This window comes from Mobula birostris, chromosome 2 (assembly GCF_030028105.1).
Source record: "Mobula birostris isolate sMobBir1 chromosome 2, sMobBir1.hap1, whole genome shotgun sequence".
Taxonomy (NCBI): domain Eukaryota; kingdom Metazoa; phylum Chordata; class Chondrichthyes; order Myliobatiformes; family Myliobatidae; genus Mobula; species Mobula birostris.
In genome coordinates this window covers 74084821-74101495 of record NC_092371.1, presented here as the reverse complement: position 1 = coordinate 74101495, position 16675 = coordinate 74084821, and the positions used below count along the sequence as shown (strand labels likewise).

Below are 16675 nucleotides of genomic sequence, written 5' to 3'. Positions count from 1 at the left end.
GTCCAGTTCCATCCCCACAACATCACTGGCCTTACGAATGAGTTTGTTGATTCTGCTGGTGTCTGCTACCCTCAGCCTGCTGCCCCAGCACACAACAGCAAACATGATCGCACTGACCACCACAGACTCGTAGAACATCCTCAGCATCGTCCAGCAGGTGTTAAAGGACCTCAGTCTCCTCAGGAAATAGAGACGGCTCTGACCCTTCTTGTAGACAGCCTCAGTGTTCTTTGACCAGTCCAGTTTATTGTCAATACGTATCCCCAGGTATTTGTAATCCTCCACCATGTCCACACTGACCCCTTGGATGAAAACAGGGGTCACCGGTACCTTAGCTCTCCTCAGGTCTACCACCAGCTCCTTAGCCTTTTTCACTTTAAGCTGCAGATAATTCTGCTCACACCATGTGATGAAGTTTCCTACCGTAGCCCTGTACTCAGCCTCATCTCCCTTGCTGATGCATCCAACTATGGCAGAGACATCAGAAAACTTCTGAAGATGACAAGACTCTGTGCAGTAGTTGAAGTAGTTTTCCCATGATGGTCATGTCTAAAGATTCATTAATGAATCTACATGTGATTCGATAAGTAGTGGCCTTTTCCCATGATGGTCATGTCTAAAGGCAGGGAACACACAGGTTCAAACTGAGGGCTCAGTGGCTTAGAAGGGGATCAGAGGAACCATTGTTTCACCCAGACTGGGGCTGAAATCTGCATCGTACTGACCAAACGGGTGGTGGAGGCAAGGGCTTTCACAACATTTAAATAATATAATCCTCTGTTATGAATTCCCAATTCATGGACACCCCTACATACAAACAAGTTCCAATAATATTAATTTCAAAAGTCTGACATATGTGCCAACATTTCATTGTGTATTTAATATTTCAGTAATATTTGAGTAATCTTGTATATGTGTTTTGGGCACGTGGCCAAGTGGTTAAGGCGTTCGTTTAGTTATCTCAAGGTCGCTAGTTCGAGCCTCAGCTGTGGCAGCGTGTTTGTGCCCTTGAGCAAGGCACTTAATCACACAATGCTCTAGTCTGTGCGAGGAGTGGCTTCCAATCTTCTAATCTGCGCCTTGTAAGTGCCCGACGCGGGCCTCTCATGGTCTGAGTCGACGTTCCCTCCCTCCCCCCCTTGTATATGCATATTGATTTAAGCATTTTTGTTTGTTTAAACAATTACAGGTTGTATATAGAAACACATAATCATGCTACATGTGATACATGTGTACCTTGCTTGAAGTAAACTCTAAGTTAGACCTGCACTTTGGACTCCTGAGTCTAATTCTCTCTCTGGATCTACTTTGAATTAGTTTAAAGTTTTGAAGTTACAAAATATATTTGTTCCTATGAACAAAACAAATCAGTTTTCCCTCTTTCCCCCCTCCCCTTTTGGTAGTCAGTCCTTATTATCAGTCCTATGTGGTTTTGGTCCTATTCACTGCTATACGGTGGAGGTGTAGTTACCATATGGAGTGAATCTTGTCTATTTTCCAAACAATGGACACCTGTAAAAATAAAAGCTGTACATTACCTGGAGATGCATGTACCTAGATAGGAACTTGAATCATAGGCTACATGAAGGCTACAGACTGAGTGCCGGTAGGTGAGCTTGGTTTCCATGGATACTTGATGATGATGATGATGATGGGCTGAAAGGCTTGTTTCTGTGCTATCCAATTCAATGTATTCCAATGATTACATGGAGTTCCCTGCAAAATTACTTGCAAATTTCTACAGATGTACCATGGACAGCATTCTAACTGGCAGCAACATGGTCTGGTTTTTTTTTGGGGGGGGGGGGTTGCTTTGCACAGGATTGAAATAAGCTGTGGAGAGTTGAAAACTCAGTCAGCTCCATCATGAGCACTGACCTCTATAGTATCCGGGACATCTTCAAGGAGCGATGCCTCAAAGAGTTGACATCCATCACTAAGGACCCCCATCACCCAGGTCATGCCTTGTTCTCATTGCTACCATCAGGAAAGAGGTACAGGAGCGTGAAGAGACACCCTCAATGACTCAGGCACAGCTTCTGCTGTTGGACTTCTGAATGGACATTGAACCCTTGAACGCTACACACGCACTGTAATTCAGTTTTCCTCTGTGTATTGCACTGTACTGCTACTGTATAACAACAAATTCCCCAGGAATGGCAGACATTTCCATGTGGGAATTTTCCCTGCCCATCAGATTTTCCTTTCTGGGCTTCATTCGGCTTCAAGGGTGAGGCACTTCTCTTTAAAGCAGCCCCTCACTTGACAGTCTGTGCTCGGTTAATGGCCACTCATGACACCCATATCTGTTGGCTTGAGGTGCACATTCAGTGTATTATTTAACATTTCCTCAGGAATATATGCGGCTGCACCAACCTGTGACAAACACCCTTTTTTCTCCACTGAACAGAATACCCCAACAGCCGCCGAATAAGAAAACCGTTCACCAATATTGGCTTCTGAATAGAGTGCACAGGACAAGAACTTACATCACAGACAAGTCTTTATTAAACACATTCTACTTCACGGCGTATTATGCCTCTGGGTAAAAGGCATTCTTACCATTATGTTACAAGGAACTTACATAGGCACACACTATATATTTGCTCTGTTCTTTAATTAAGAACAGTTCTCACAGTTTAATAAGCAGGGGCTCACAAATGACTGACTTGGTCGCACATTTCAAAAACAGAATAGCGAATACTTCCCATCGCCGCTGATGTAATCATCCTTTTTCATCTCTTCAAAACTACATTTCATCAACGTATTAAAATGAAAGTCAGCTGTTCTGATGTTGAAATGTACTTTCCTGTGAACACAAGGGCTACAACTTGTACTGAAGAAGCTGCCTGAAATAGGCCCGAGCAGCAAGAGTTTCCATAGAAACCAAATTGCAGCAGTCCACATCCCTAGAACTGGCAGGGCATCCACGCGGACCGCATCTGGCAGGTTTCATCTATTGTCTCCACTTATCCTAGTCCTCCTCAACAGTCTGAGAGAAAGAAATGATGTGATTAAAGACAGGCATTAGAGATTATATGGATTAAATAGTGGAGAAGTATAATAGAACATCCTTCGGCAAAGGGTTACATGTGTCTGGAATAATCTACCAGATGGGATGGCAGGAACATGGATATAACTGCAGCGAGGATCTACTGGGTGGGCTGTATCACCTTCCACACCCATGAATTTTATGTTCTTATTAAAGGAACAATGAAATTTCTAAAGCCTTAGACTCAAAACAGTAACAATGAATGCACACATAATGTATAAGCCACAATAAATATAAACGATGTAATATATGCATACACACAGACATACATATAGACATATCCTGACCAACCACACTCAGATTTACATATATAACTAACAGAAGGTTTTCTATTTTTTGTGCTTACTTTTCATGGGATTAATTTATGCTGCACAGTTCACTATTTTCTATTCTAAGTGTCCATAAAGAAAGACTAATATTTATAATAATGTCTTCTGCTGTTTCTAATTGCACTATGACTCTAGGGGAGTTTAACCTGGTTTAAAATATTAGAACATTCAGCTTCGATTTAATAGAACATGGACCACACTGTACTGAAAACAAACAGGAAAATATGGGAGCACGAGACTGCAGATGCTGGAATCCAGAGCAACAGGCAAATGCTGGTGGAACTCAGTGTGTTGGGTAGCACCGCCGGAGGGAAACGGACGGTTGGCATTTCAGGTCGAGACCCCTCAGCTAGTCATAAATTGCAACAGCACAGAAACAAGCTCTTCGGCCCATCTAATCTGTGCCAACCCAATCTTCTGCCTAATCCCATCAACCTACACTCAAACCATAGCCCTATGCCAATAGACTGCTTTGGTGTACACCATCAGAAAAATTAAAAGTGTGATAGGACACTGAAGTGTCTACCAAAATGGATGGATATAATGCAATGTGCACACAGAGAAGCTGATATTCTGGAAAAAATGTACCACAAAGTTTGTCATTCTAGAAAATTCTAGAATTGTTTATTATTGATGAACAAAGTGACAAATGAAGCAACCTTTCTTCTAACTTTAAAATGAAGGATATGTTTACTCATTTTCACTGTCTTCTCACTAACAACTCCTTATTTCACCTCTGGGCTACTCTGCCTCCAGGAATTAAATCTCAATTCCCCAGATACTGCTGGGAGCAACACCTAGGAGAAAAGTTGTAAGGGCATTCTTCAGAAAAACATGAGTCAAAATTCAAAAATTCACAGGTGTTGACTAATTGAAACAGAAGTCTCACCTAAAATGTGAACTCTGTTTCTCTTTTCACAAATGGTACCTCAAAGGAGGAGGAACTTCTTCAGACACAGGGAATTTATTGCCACAAACAGTGGTGGAGGCCAAGTCATTGGGTATATTTAAAGCGGAGGTTGAAGGTTCTTGATCAGTAAGAGTGCCGAAGTTTACGGGGAGAAGGCAAGAGAATGGCGTTGAGAGGGAAAATAAGTCAGTTAGGATCAAATGGTGAAGCAGACTCAATGGACCAAATGGCCTATGTATTATGCATGACCACCAACTTCTCCAACCTCTGGTAACCATTCCCCCATGTCTCCCCACTTTGATTTCCCTTATCCTGCCTTCCCCTACATCAGGGGTCCCCAGTCTGGGTCCATGGACCACTTGCTTAATGGTATTGGTCCATGGCATATCTCTTTCTCTGCCATCATCCTCTTGATCCGCTCATCACTCACATATTTGGTTCCTCTCCTTCCCTCCTTCCCTTTATTCCACAATCCACCATCCTATCAGATTCCACCTTCTTCATCCTTTGGCACTTCTATCACCTCCCAGCTTCTCACCTCGTTCCCCCCCTCTCATCTGCCTACAAGCCCGTCAAATGGACCTACCTATCTCCCACCAGCTCTCATTCCACTCCTCCCCTACACCCTTTTGTACTGGCTATCTCCCCTCTTTCTTTCCAGTCCTGAAGAAGGCCCTCAACCCAAATCATTGTCTGTGCTTTTCCCTTCTGTGTGATCTGTTGAGGCTCCTCCAGAATTTTGTGCGTCACTTATCAAAAACTCCAAAGATGTACAACTGTCCAAATGAAGCATGTTCTCCTCATTTCAAACTCAATTGGCTTATCCCTTATCCCAAAACTCAGGGCTGAGACACTTCTATTGAGAATGGTTACTTGGACAAGTGTTTGGGACCTGACAAGAAACAATGCTAGTGGGAGAGATGCATTGCCACACTCAGCAAGATCATAGTCTGTTGTCCTCTCTGAAACTCAGTTAAATTCTGGAATCCACTTCTAGACTTGGAAAAGGTGATATGTCCTGGCAGACACCCATTGAAATTCAACTTTCATTCCCATTCCAACATGGTGTCCCTGGCCTCCTCTACTGCCACCATAAGACCACATTCAAGTTGGAGAGCAACTCCTCGTATTCCATCTGGACAGCCTGATGACATGAACATCAATTTCTCTAACTTATGGTACCTTGCCCCACTCTCCTCCTCCTCTCTTTTTCCAGTCCCCATTCTAGCTCTCCCTATTATACCTTCCTTCATCTCCTCTTCCCCTTTCTCCCATGGTCCACTCTCCTCACCTAACAAATTTCTCTTTCAGCCCCTTCCTCCTACTTACTGCCTCCCAGATTCTCACTTCATCGCCTCACCCCCCACCTACCATTCCATCTTCCCACTCACCTGCTTTCACCTATTACCTGCCAACTTGTATTCCTTCCCCTCCTTCCCACCTTCTTATTCTGGCTTCTTCCCCTACCTCTCCAGTCCAGATGAAGGGTCTCAGGCCGAAATGTCGGCTGTTTATTCCCTTCCATAGATGTTGCCTGACCTGTCGAGTTCCTCCAGCATTTTGTGTGTGTTGGTCTGGATTTCCAACATCTAGAATCTCTTGTGTTTATATGTTGTTCGAGCAAATTATTGCTCCAGATTCCAGCATTTTAAGTCTCTTCTAACACCAGTCCCTTTTTTTTTTTGTAACCTTGTAAAATATCTGCTTTCTTGAATGCCCCCTAACTCAGTCTCCAAAAATAGGACCTTGGCCTTCAGTCGCCAACTTTGGAATTCCTTCCACACACCTCTGTCTTTCATTCTCCTTCAGGAATCTGCCTCCTCTGACCAGGTTATTGGCCATTTGCCCTTTGCCCTAACATCTCTTGATGTGATTCAGTTTGCTTCTGGCAATGTTATCTGGAAATGTTTCCACTATTTAAAAGATGGTATCCGAATAGACATTATTGTTGTTTTCATCACTATTCTAGAGAGGGATTCAAAATTGAGAGCTTTTGATAATGTTTTGTTGTTCCTCTCTGTGCCTTGTGGTACATCAGGTGGCAACCTTGCCATTTCTTTGGCATTTGCCTGCTTGTACGAGGCAGAGTCGCTAACTCGATGTTCAACGCAGCACGGATGGAAAGCTTGCAAGGAGCCGGCCCGATTTGAACCTGGGACCACTTGCCTCGAAGTCTGGTGCTGATGCCACTACACCACCTGCCAGCTTTTGCTAACATAGATGGAGGGGAAAAAAAATCTGCTTCCTCTGGTAAGAATGGACAGAAAGACAACAGATAGGGCTTTATGGCAGATCACTAAAGACAACAGACATGGCTTTATGGCAGATCACTAAAGACACAGGAGGGAGATGAAGAGAAGTCTTAAGCAGAGTTTTGGAAATCACCTCCCAAAAGCCTGGGTGAAGGAGATTCAACAGAAGCTTACAAAGAGAAATTGGATACGTAAAAAGGGAAATATGGATGGGAGAGGACGAGGGAGCAGTGGTGATCACTTGGTGACTACGCCAGGTCAGCTAGGTGGAGTTGTCACCATTCTCCAAACCTGGCCTGACTCAGATGAACAGAGTTCATCATTTTTATGAATCCACCTCAGGGCTCCCTACTGCAACAGCTTTTACCTCCGTTCCCTGCTCTCAGGGTGCTCCATGTGCTGCTCCTGGAAAGGCCGCAAGTCGTCCTGCTGATACCGGGCATCAAACGACCCCTCTCGGCCCCTGTAGGCCTGCCCCTGGCTGGCGCGGTCGGCGCCACGATCCCGCAGCGATGAGTTTGCCACGGACAGAACAGCATCGCCGTTCTCCTGGGTGAAGAGCACCAAAAAATGACGGGGAGAAGATGGAACTTCTATAACACAATGAGCTCTGACTCAGGACAGAGGTCAGGGTGAGAGGTCATCCTTATTCCAATAATCTGGTATCGAATTGGTTGGATATCCCAAAGGTCTGGCATCTGGTTCACTCATGATGTGGGCACCATGGCGCCAATGCTATTACAGCTCAAGGTGTTCCAGAATTCAGAGTTCAATTCCAGCGTCGTTTGTAAAAAGTTCGTACGTTTTCCCCGTGACCAAGTGGGTTTCCTCCAGGAGCTCCAGTTTCCTCCCACAGTCCAAAGATGTACCAGTTAGTAGGTTAACTGGTCACTGTAAATTGTCCTGTAATTAATCTAGTGTTAAATCAGGGATTGCTGGGCGATGTGGCTTGTTGGGCCGGAAGGGCCAGTTCCACGTTCCATCTTTAAATAAATCCACACACTAATCCTCGTTATCCACGGATCCACCTACTGGGAATTTGTGCCAGGTGAGTGGCTAAAGCCGGGATAGAGTTGGGAACAGCGTAGTTCTGGAATGTTTGGGCAGGTCTATGGGTCAGAAGTGTGGACTGAAATCCTGAGGACCTGACACGATGAAATATTTGACAGAGTGGACGTGGAGAGGATGCGTCCAGTAGTAGTAGTGTCCAGAACCAGAGGGCACAGTCTCAGAGTAAAAGGATGTCCCTTTAGAACAGAGATGAGGAGGAACTTCTTTAGCCAGAGGATGGCGAATCTCTGGAATTCGTTTAAAGCGGAGATTGATAGGTTCTTGAATAGTCAGGGAGTCAAAGCTTATGGAGAGAAGGCAGGAGAATGGGGTAAAGTGGGAAAAATAAATCAGCCATGGTCAAATGGTGCAGACTTGATGGGCCAAATGGCTTAATACTGCTCCTATACCTTACAGTGTTATGAGACTTACTCTCAGGATTCCCTTTCCTGTGCTCTCTCTCAGCTCACTGAGCACACTGAATGATTATACCATTGTGTTATATTTTAGAATATATAGTATTAACGCACTGGGGAAAAATAAAAGTTCAATAAAACCCTTTAGCCTGTCACCAGAAAAATTACGGGTTATTGGAGTTTTACGCCCTGACACCCAGATTCAGTTTCACACAAGACGCACTGGGTTTGATTCAAAGTTGCTTTACCTTTATTGTGGACTCCAAGATCTCCAGGTGAATCAACAATGCTGCCAGTTCGAGGTCCTCGCTGTAGCTGTTCTTCAACGGCACCGATCGGTAACCTGAGGCAGCATAAGAGGCACAGTCAGAGCTGGAGAGGAAAACAGTGTAATAGGTGGGAGGAGAGAATGGGCAAATACACAGACTGGATAACAGGGTCGAAACTACATGGGGAGCTTTGCTAAGCGACTCTATAGGGCACCAGGTTCATGTGGTGCTTAGCGTAGCGCTGTTACAGCTCGGGATGTTGGGGTTCAGAGTTCAATTCCGACGCCGTCAGTCAGAAGTTTCTACACCCCCCACGACCGTGTGGGTTTCCTCTCACAGTCCAAAGGCATCCCAGTTAGTAGGTTAATTGGTCATTGTACATTGTCCTGTCATTAGGCTAGGGTTAAGTTGCTGTGTAGCTGGATGTTGGCCTTGAAAGGCCTTTTGTGCGCTGTATCTCTAAATAAAGTAGTACATGTTGCCGCCTTGAGGCAGTGCCTCCTGTAGTTATAACCAGTGGTGACAAAGGATGTGCCCATGATGTACTGGGCAGAATCCACTACCCCACACAGCTTCTTAAATCTCTGTGCATCTGAATTGCAGTAGCAGGCTATGATGCAACCAGTCAGGATATTTCAACAACACATCTGTTCCAGTTTTCGGTGACCAGCTGAACCTCCGAAGGAAGTAAAGATTCGGGCACGCCTTCCTTCTGGCTCTTTCGATGTGCTGGGTCCAGATACTGAAGATTACATGAACTGTTCTTTGTTGCGATAAAAATGATATGATTTTATGAAGCCATGCAAGGGACATGGAGGTTAGTCAGAGGGGCCTCAACAGAACTGTGGAAAATGGCGGATGGGAAGTGTAATAAACACAACTTAATGCAATGGTGGAATTCTACCTGCCCATATACTCACAAACAAGAGAAAATCTGCAGAAGCTGGAAATCCAAGCAACACACACAAAATGCTGGAGGAACTCAATGGAAAGGAGTAAAACGCATCCTGCTGAAGGGTCTTGGCCTGAAACATCAACTGTTTACTCCTTTTCCATAGATGCTGCCTGGTCTGCTGTGTTCCTCCAGCATTTTGTGTGTGTTGCCTCATACACTCAATGGCCACCTGTACACCTGTAAGTATCGGATCCACCAATCGTGTAGCAGCAACTCAGTGCATAAAAGGTTGCGTTCATTCGTTATGTGTCATGTCATATGACGTGGGCGATCACTGTCTTTCCATGACCGTGACTGTTCTTGGCAATCTTTTCTACAGAAGTGGTTTGCTGTTGCTTTCTACTAAGCAATGTTTTTACAGGATGGGTGACCCCCAACTATTATCAATACTCTTCAGAGATTGTCTGCCTGGTATCAGTGGTCACATAACCAGGACTTGTGATATGTACCAACTGCTCATATGACCATCCATCATCTGCTTCCATAGCTTCATATGACCCTGACTGGGGGGCTTAATTAGGTGCTACGCCCACTCAAGAGTGAACGGCAGGCCAGCAGAGGGAAGGAACGCCTTATACCTCCTTTAGTAGGGACGTAACTCATGCACAACATATTGAGCCTTGAAGTGGATGGGCTACAGCAGCAGAAGACCACCAACATGCACTCAGTGGCCACTTTATTAGGTACAGGAGGTGCCTAATGAAATGACTACTGAGTGTAACTTCAGGAACTCCAGGGATCCTGACCTCTGGCATTGCTTGCATGGAGTTTACAGGTTCTCCCTGTGACCATGTGTGATGCTCAGGTATTCTCACACATCCCAAGGATGAGCCGGCTAGTTGGGTAATTGGCTACTGCAAACTGCCGCTGCTGTGTAGGTGAGTGATCGAATCTGCTAATGGGAGTGTGAGCAGGTTAAAATGGGATTGCTGTAGGATTCCTCCAAGAGGACCACAGCCCTTCTTTGGTTTTGGAGGCTTGTGTGCCTCAATAATCTGGAAGAGCTATGTTGGCTGGAGTCAGGGCTTTATGGTTTGGCTCTTGGTAGGGTCACTCGAGCCAAGCAGGTCAAACGGTAGAGGTCAGACTAAGAGTGATTCACCAATCCTCCAGGTTCGGGGATTCAACCCTGACTGGTAAAACATAATTGAAGTATGAAGACGGGAGGAGAAGATGGCGGCGCGACGCAGCGTGGGCGGCCTCTCTGATGAAATGATATTGTATTTGTTAAATAGGGGCTGTGTACAATTCTGATTTGATGGAGACAGATGTGAGAAGCATGGAGGAACATCTGGAGAAACTTCTGAAATGCCCGGTTCGCTGCCGCTGCTACTGTGCGATCGAGAATCTCCAGAGGGAAGGCCCCAAATCCTCGGCTTTTCCTGTTGCTGGCGGTCGGGGCTGGGGTCGAAGCGCTCGGTGCTTGGTGTCGGAGGCTCGAAGTTTTCAGATGATTCAGAGTTGGACTGTGGTCGGGTGCTTCCAGGATGCTGCATCAACAAGTTTGTGGCTCTGGAAGCTCATGGCAGGGAGAGTTTTCTTCCTTCTCCCGTCTGCGTGAGACGATGGAACTTTCGAGAGACTTTTAACTTTTTTTTACCGTGCCCATGGCCTGTTCTTCATCAAGTTGCGGTATTGCTTGCACTGTTGTAACTATATGTTGTAATTATGTGGTTTTTGTCAGTTTTTCGGTCTTGGTCTGTCCTGTGTTTCTGTGATATCACACCGGAGGAACATTGCATCATTTCTTAATGCATGCATTACTAAATGACAATAGAAGAGGACTGCGTGTCCCCATAATCTTAAAAACATTGTTTCGGAAACTGCAATAAAGAACTCTTCTATGTCTGATTACGATGATATTCCCGAGACTCCCCACCGGGACTTGTATGACTGACAGCAATGAAAACCAAGAGGCAGCTACTGACATGATGAAGAAAACCTGGAATACTGCCAGGGATAGAGGACCTTCATTGCTGCCCTAAATGCCAGTGGCATAATGGGCATTAAGTAGGTGTTGGATTAGTAGAAATGGGTAGTTCTTGGTGTGGTTCAGTACTGGTATATTCATATTACTCCTATGAAGGGCACTGTGGGTCAAGAAGGAATGAACATTACAACATTAGATACTAGGAGCAGGAGTCAAGCCTGCTCCGCTGTTCAATAAGATCATGGCTGACCTGGCCAAGGACTTGCCTGCCTGCCTCTTCCCTATAACCTATTTTTTCTGCTGTGCAGAAATTTAACTGTGCCTCAAATATATTTAATGAAGTAAAGTCTATTGTTTCTCTGGGCACAGAAACCAAGGCAACACCAGAAGAAATAAAGTGACTTTTGGAAAGGCAAAGACTGTCAGAATGGAATGGAGATGAGATAATGCTGAAGTATGAGAAGTGGAGAAAGGCTTTGATTGCCCATTTACCTGTCCTGATGGCTTTAACAGGGTAGGTCGCCTCTGCCAAGAAGTTCTGGTCACTGAAGACATCCTCCTCATAAACAACGAAGCGCAAGAAGCTGAATTCAGGGTTATTGATGTTGATAGAAAATGGTTTAGCTGTCCATGTAGGATTTAGTCCATTCACCGCTGTAAGGAAGTGACACAGAAACATCGGAGATGACCACATTTTATTGAGTGGGAAATAAGGGCAGAGATCTCGATCACTAAACTCAGCAAGCCCAATCGTGGCCTCTTGGGTATGGGAAGCTTCCTTTTGCCCTTCACTGGTGGCCAAGTCTTACTTACCCAAAACCCAAGTTCTGGAACTCCTTTTCTAAATTTATGTATTTTGTAACTTACAGATTTTTATGTCATGGCACTGTTCTGTTGCCACAAAGCAACAAAATTCACATCACATGGTACGTCAGTAATAATAAATCTGATTCTGAAGATGTTTCTTAAAGCCCACATCCTTGAGCAAGCTTTGGGTCATCTATTCAAAAACCTCTTAACGTGGCTCTGGGTCACATCCTGATTAGCTCCTGTAAATGGGATGTGTTCAATTGCTCAAGGTACAGTGTACAAGTATTTTGGGCCACTTATTTAAGAAATGATGCATCAATGGTTCCATTTAATATCACAGAATGTATACAGTATACAACCTGAAACTCTTACTCTTCACAGACATCCGTGAAACACTGAAGAGGGTCCAGAGGAGGCTCACAAGAATAATACCAGGAATTAAAGGGTTAATGTATGAGGGGTGTTTGGTGGCTCTGGGCCTGAACTTATTGGTGTCTAGAAGAATTGTCGGGGGGGGGGGGGGGTGGATCTTATTGAAATCTATTGAATACTGAAAGGCCTCAAAAGAGTGGACATGGCGAGGATGTTTTCTATACTGGGCGAGTCTAGGACCACAGAACGTGGCCTCAGACATCCCTTAAGCAGAATTGAGGAGAATTTCTTTAGCCGAGGGTAACGAGTCTGTGGAATTCATTGTCACAGGCAGCTGTGTAGGCCAAGGCATTTAAAGTGGAGGTTGACAGGTTCGTGATTAGTAAGGGTATCAAAGCTTACAGGGAGAAGGCAGACAAATGGTGTTGAAAGAGAAACTAAATCAGCCACGATGGAATGGGGGTGGAAACTCAATGGGCTGAATGGCTTAATCCTGCTCCTATGTCTTATGGTTGTATGCACAAGTAATTATATTCCATCCATTCCATAAAAGAAAAATGATGTTGAGTGGTGATCTCCCTGTCTAAGAAGGACACACATGGCATAGCTGAAGGAACTCAGCATCTCTAGTGGAGTATTGAATGCTTTGGGTTGAGACCCTTCACCGAGACTCAGGACCTGAGAGGTAATGTTGCAGCTATATAGGACCTTAGTCAGACCCCACTTGGAGTACTCTGCTCAATGCTGGTCGCCTCACTGCAGGAAGGATGTGGAAACCATAGAAAGGGTGCAGAGGAGAGCTACAAGGATGTTGCCTGGAATGGGGAGCATGTCTTAAGAGAATAGGTTGAGTGAATTTGGCCTTTTCTCCTTGGAGCGACGGAGGATGAGAGGTGACCTGATAGAGGTGTACAAGATGATGAGAGGCATTGATCATGTGGATAGTCAGAGGCTTTTCCCCAGGGCTGAAATGGCTAGCACGAGAGGGCATAGTTTTAAAGTGCTTGGAAGCAGGTATAAAGGAGGTGTCAGAGGTAGGTTTTTATGCAGAGAGTGGTGAGTGCGTGGAATGGGCTGCCTGCGCCGGCACTGGAGGCGGAAACAACAGGGCCTTTTGAGAGACCCCTGGATGGCTACATGAAGCTTAGAAAAATAGAGGGCTATGGGTAAAGCCTAGGTAGTTCTAAGGTAGGGACATGTTTAGCACAGCTTTGTGGGCTGAAGGGCCTGTATTGTGTTGTAGGTTTTCTATGTTTCTAACATATTTCACTCAGAGGGTGGTGAATCTTTGGAATTCTCTTACTTCAGATGTTTGAAGAGCTAATCACTGAGTTCATCAACAAAGATTGATAGATTTTTAAATAAGTAGGGGAGTCAAGGTTCACAAAGCTAATATAGGAGATCAACTGTGATCTTGTTGAATGCTAAGAGTCCAAAAGTTCAAAGTAAAATTTATTATCAGTGGTCACTTTATTAGATACACCTGATTGTTAATGAAAACACCCAATCAGCCAATCATGTAGCTGCAACCCAATGCATAAAAGCATGCAGACGTGGTCAAGAGCTTCAGTCATTGTTCAGACCACCATAAGACAAAGGAGCAGAAGTTGGCCATTCGACCCATTGAGTTTGCTCCGCCATTTTATCATGAGCTGATCCATTCTCCCATTTAGCCCCACTCCCCCGCCTTCTCACCACAACCTTTGATGCCCTGGCTACTCAGATACCTATCAATCTCAGCCTTAAATACACCCAATGACTTGGCCTCCACTGCCGCCCGTGGCAACGAATTCCAGAGATTCACCACCCTCTGGCTAAAAAAATTTCTTCACATCTCTGTTCTGAATGAGCACCCTTCAATCCTTAAGTCACGCCCTCTCGTACTAGACTCCCCCATCATGGGAAACAACTTTGCCACATCCACTCTGTCCATGCCTCTTAACATTCGAAATGTTTCTATGAGGTCCCCCCTCATCCTTCTAAACTCCAAGGAGTACAGTCCAAGAGCGGACAAACGTTCCTCATATGTTAACCCTCTCATTCCTGGAATAATTCTAGTGAATCTTCTCTGTACCCTCTCCAATGTCAGCACATCCTTTCTTAAATAAGGAGACCAAAACTGCCCACAGTACTCCAAGTGAGGTCTCACCAGCCCCTTATAGAGCCTCAACATCACATCCCTGCTCCTATACTCTATTCCTCTAGAAATGAATGCCAACATTGCATTCGCCTTCTTCAACACACAATAGAATGGGGAAGAAATGTGATCTAAGTGACTTTGACAGGGGAATGATTATTGGCACCAGGTGGTGTAGTTTGAGTATCTCAGAAACTGCTGATCTCTTAAGATTATTCACACATAATAGTCTCTTGAGTTTACACAGAATGGTACGAAAACAAAAGAAAAACATCCAGTGAGTGGCAGTTCTGTGGGTGAAAATGCCTTGTTAATGAGAGAGGTCAGAGGAGAAGAGCCAGCCTGATTCAAGTTGACAGGAAGGTGACAGTAACTCAAATAACCATGTTCACAACAGTCGTGTGCAGAAAAGCATCTCTGAATGCACACTTTGAACCTTGAAGTGGATGGGCTAGAGGATCAGAAGACAGAGTGGCTACTTTATTAGGTACAGGAGAAACCTAATAAAGGCACAGGAGACACCAAATAAAGTGGCCACTGAGTGAATGTCACCCTGAGATTCATTTTCTTGCAAGCATTTACAGTAATACAAAGAACTACAACCGAAACAATGGAAAACTACACACAGATAGAGACTGACAATCAATCAATGTACTAAAGAGGGTATTCAAACAGCCAGGTGTACTAATTCTTCTATAATTTTAAGGGTAATCATGATCTGGGCAAACCGTAGAAACAAATGTGAGGGAATTCTTGCCAAAGTCTTGGTGCTTAGAGCAGCCCTAAAGGCTAGAATGGACACGAAATAAAAACCTGTTTGACTTCATCATGGAGAAAATTACAATGGGGACTGGGGCAACAGTACAGCCACCTTGGGACACTACAAAGGCAGTCTTACCTACAATTTCAGTCTTGCACTTGCAGTTGTCATATTCAGCTCCGCACACCTCAACCTCTACAAACGGGCAGGTAATCCCTCTGCCGTTCTTCGGGAGGTGACGAGCCGCCAGGACCTGGAGGAAACAATGAGGAGGAGAAGGGAAGTTATCCATAGGTTGCATCTCTCCTACATATCGTGTCCACACAGCGTGCCTACACGTCCACAGCCCACCCCGGACCCTGCTCCATTTACAGGATCAACAATACTCAGCTGTTACATGTGTAGAAATTGGGAGTGGCCATGTTAAGTCAGCTACTGGCACATATTCAGAGTCACAGAGTGTAACAGCACAGAAACAGGGCCTTCGGCCTATCTTCCTACATCACAGCAGTGACCACTCAGTCGCTGTAAATCGCTCTTGATACATCCTGGGAGCGGCACTTATAAACAATTCCATTAAGAGAAGTTAGCTTCTTTGGACACTAAATGCTACACAAAAGCTTTCTCCTGACTGTCAATCATTCTGCTGTGTAATACCATCACTTTACTCCCTCACCTGAACTAATACACAGCAGTATAGAACATAGAACACAGAACACTACAGCAGAGGAACAGGCCCTTTGGCCCACAATGTTGTGCTGAACCAATTAAATTAGCAATCAAATGGCAAATTAAACTAATCCCTTCTGCCTACACAACGTCCAGATCCTTCCATTTTCCTCACATTCATGTGCCAATCTAAATGTCTCTTAATGTCCCTAATGTCTCTGCCCCTGCAACCACCCCAGGTAGTGCATTCCAGGCATCCCTCACTCCCTGTGTTTAAAAAAAAAACTTGACCCTCATATCTCCTTTGAATTTACCCCCCACTCCCTCGCCTTAAAGTATACCCTCCAGCATTAGGCATTTTAACCCTGGAGAGAAGATGCTGTCTGCCTGCTCTGTCTTCATTTGTTCATTATGTGCTGGGTCATATTATATGGGTGATCTTGATTGTGACCTTGACCATGGTTGTTCTTGGTGAATTTTATGACAGAAGTGGCTTGCCATTATTGTCTTCTGGGCAGTGTCTTTACAAGATGGGTGACCCCAGCCATGATCAATACTCTCAGAGATTGTGTGCCTGGCATCACCGGTCACATAACCAGGACGTGCGATATACACTAGCTGTTCATACCACCACCTACTACCTGCTCCCATGGCTACAAGTGACCCTGATCGGGAGGCTAAGCAGATGCTACACTTTGGCCCAGGGTGACCTGCAGGCTCGTGGAGGGAAGAAGTGCCTTCCACCTCCTTTGGTGGAGATGCAT

The 16675-nt window shown here is 44.9% G+C and overlaps 1 protein-coding gene across 3 annotated transcripts in view; it reads right to left on the bottom strand.

Moving 5' to 3' along the window:
• Positions 1–2495: 2495 nt before the first annotated feature.
• plcg1 (phospholipase C, gamma 1) overlaps positions 2496–16675 on the bottom strand; it is a 190946-nt gene continuing 176766 nt past the window's right edge. For 2 of the 3 annotated variants that reach the window (XM_072242971.1, XM_072242988.1), the window contains 5 exons: positions 15381–15495; positions 11656–11817; positions 8258–8352; positions 6911–7092; positions 2496–2992 (listed from right to left, as the gene is read on the bottom strand). In XM_072242971.1, coding sequence (XP_072099072.1) covers positions 2953–2992; positions 6911–7092; positions 8258–8352; positions 11656–11817; positions 15381–15495 — 594 coding nt within the window. In that variant the 3' untranslated portion in view covers positions 2496–2952. The remainder of the gene's footprint in view (positions 2993–6910; positions 7093–8257; positions 8353–11655; positions 11818–15380; positions 15496–16675) is intronic. The other variant, XM_072242980.1, reaches the window with a different exon arrangement.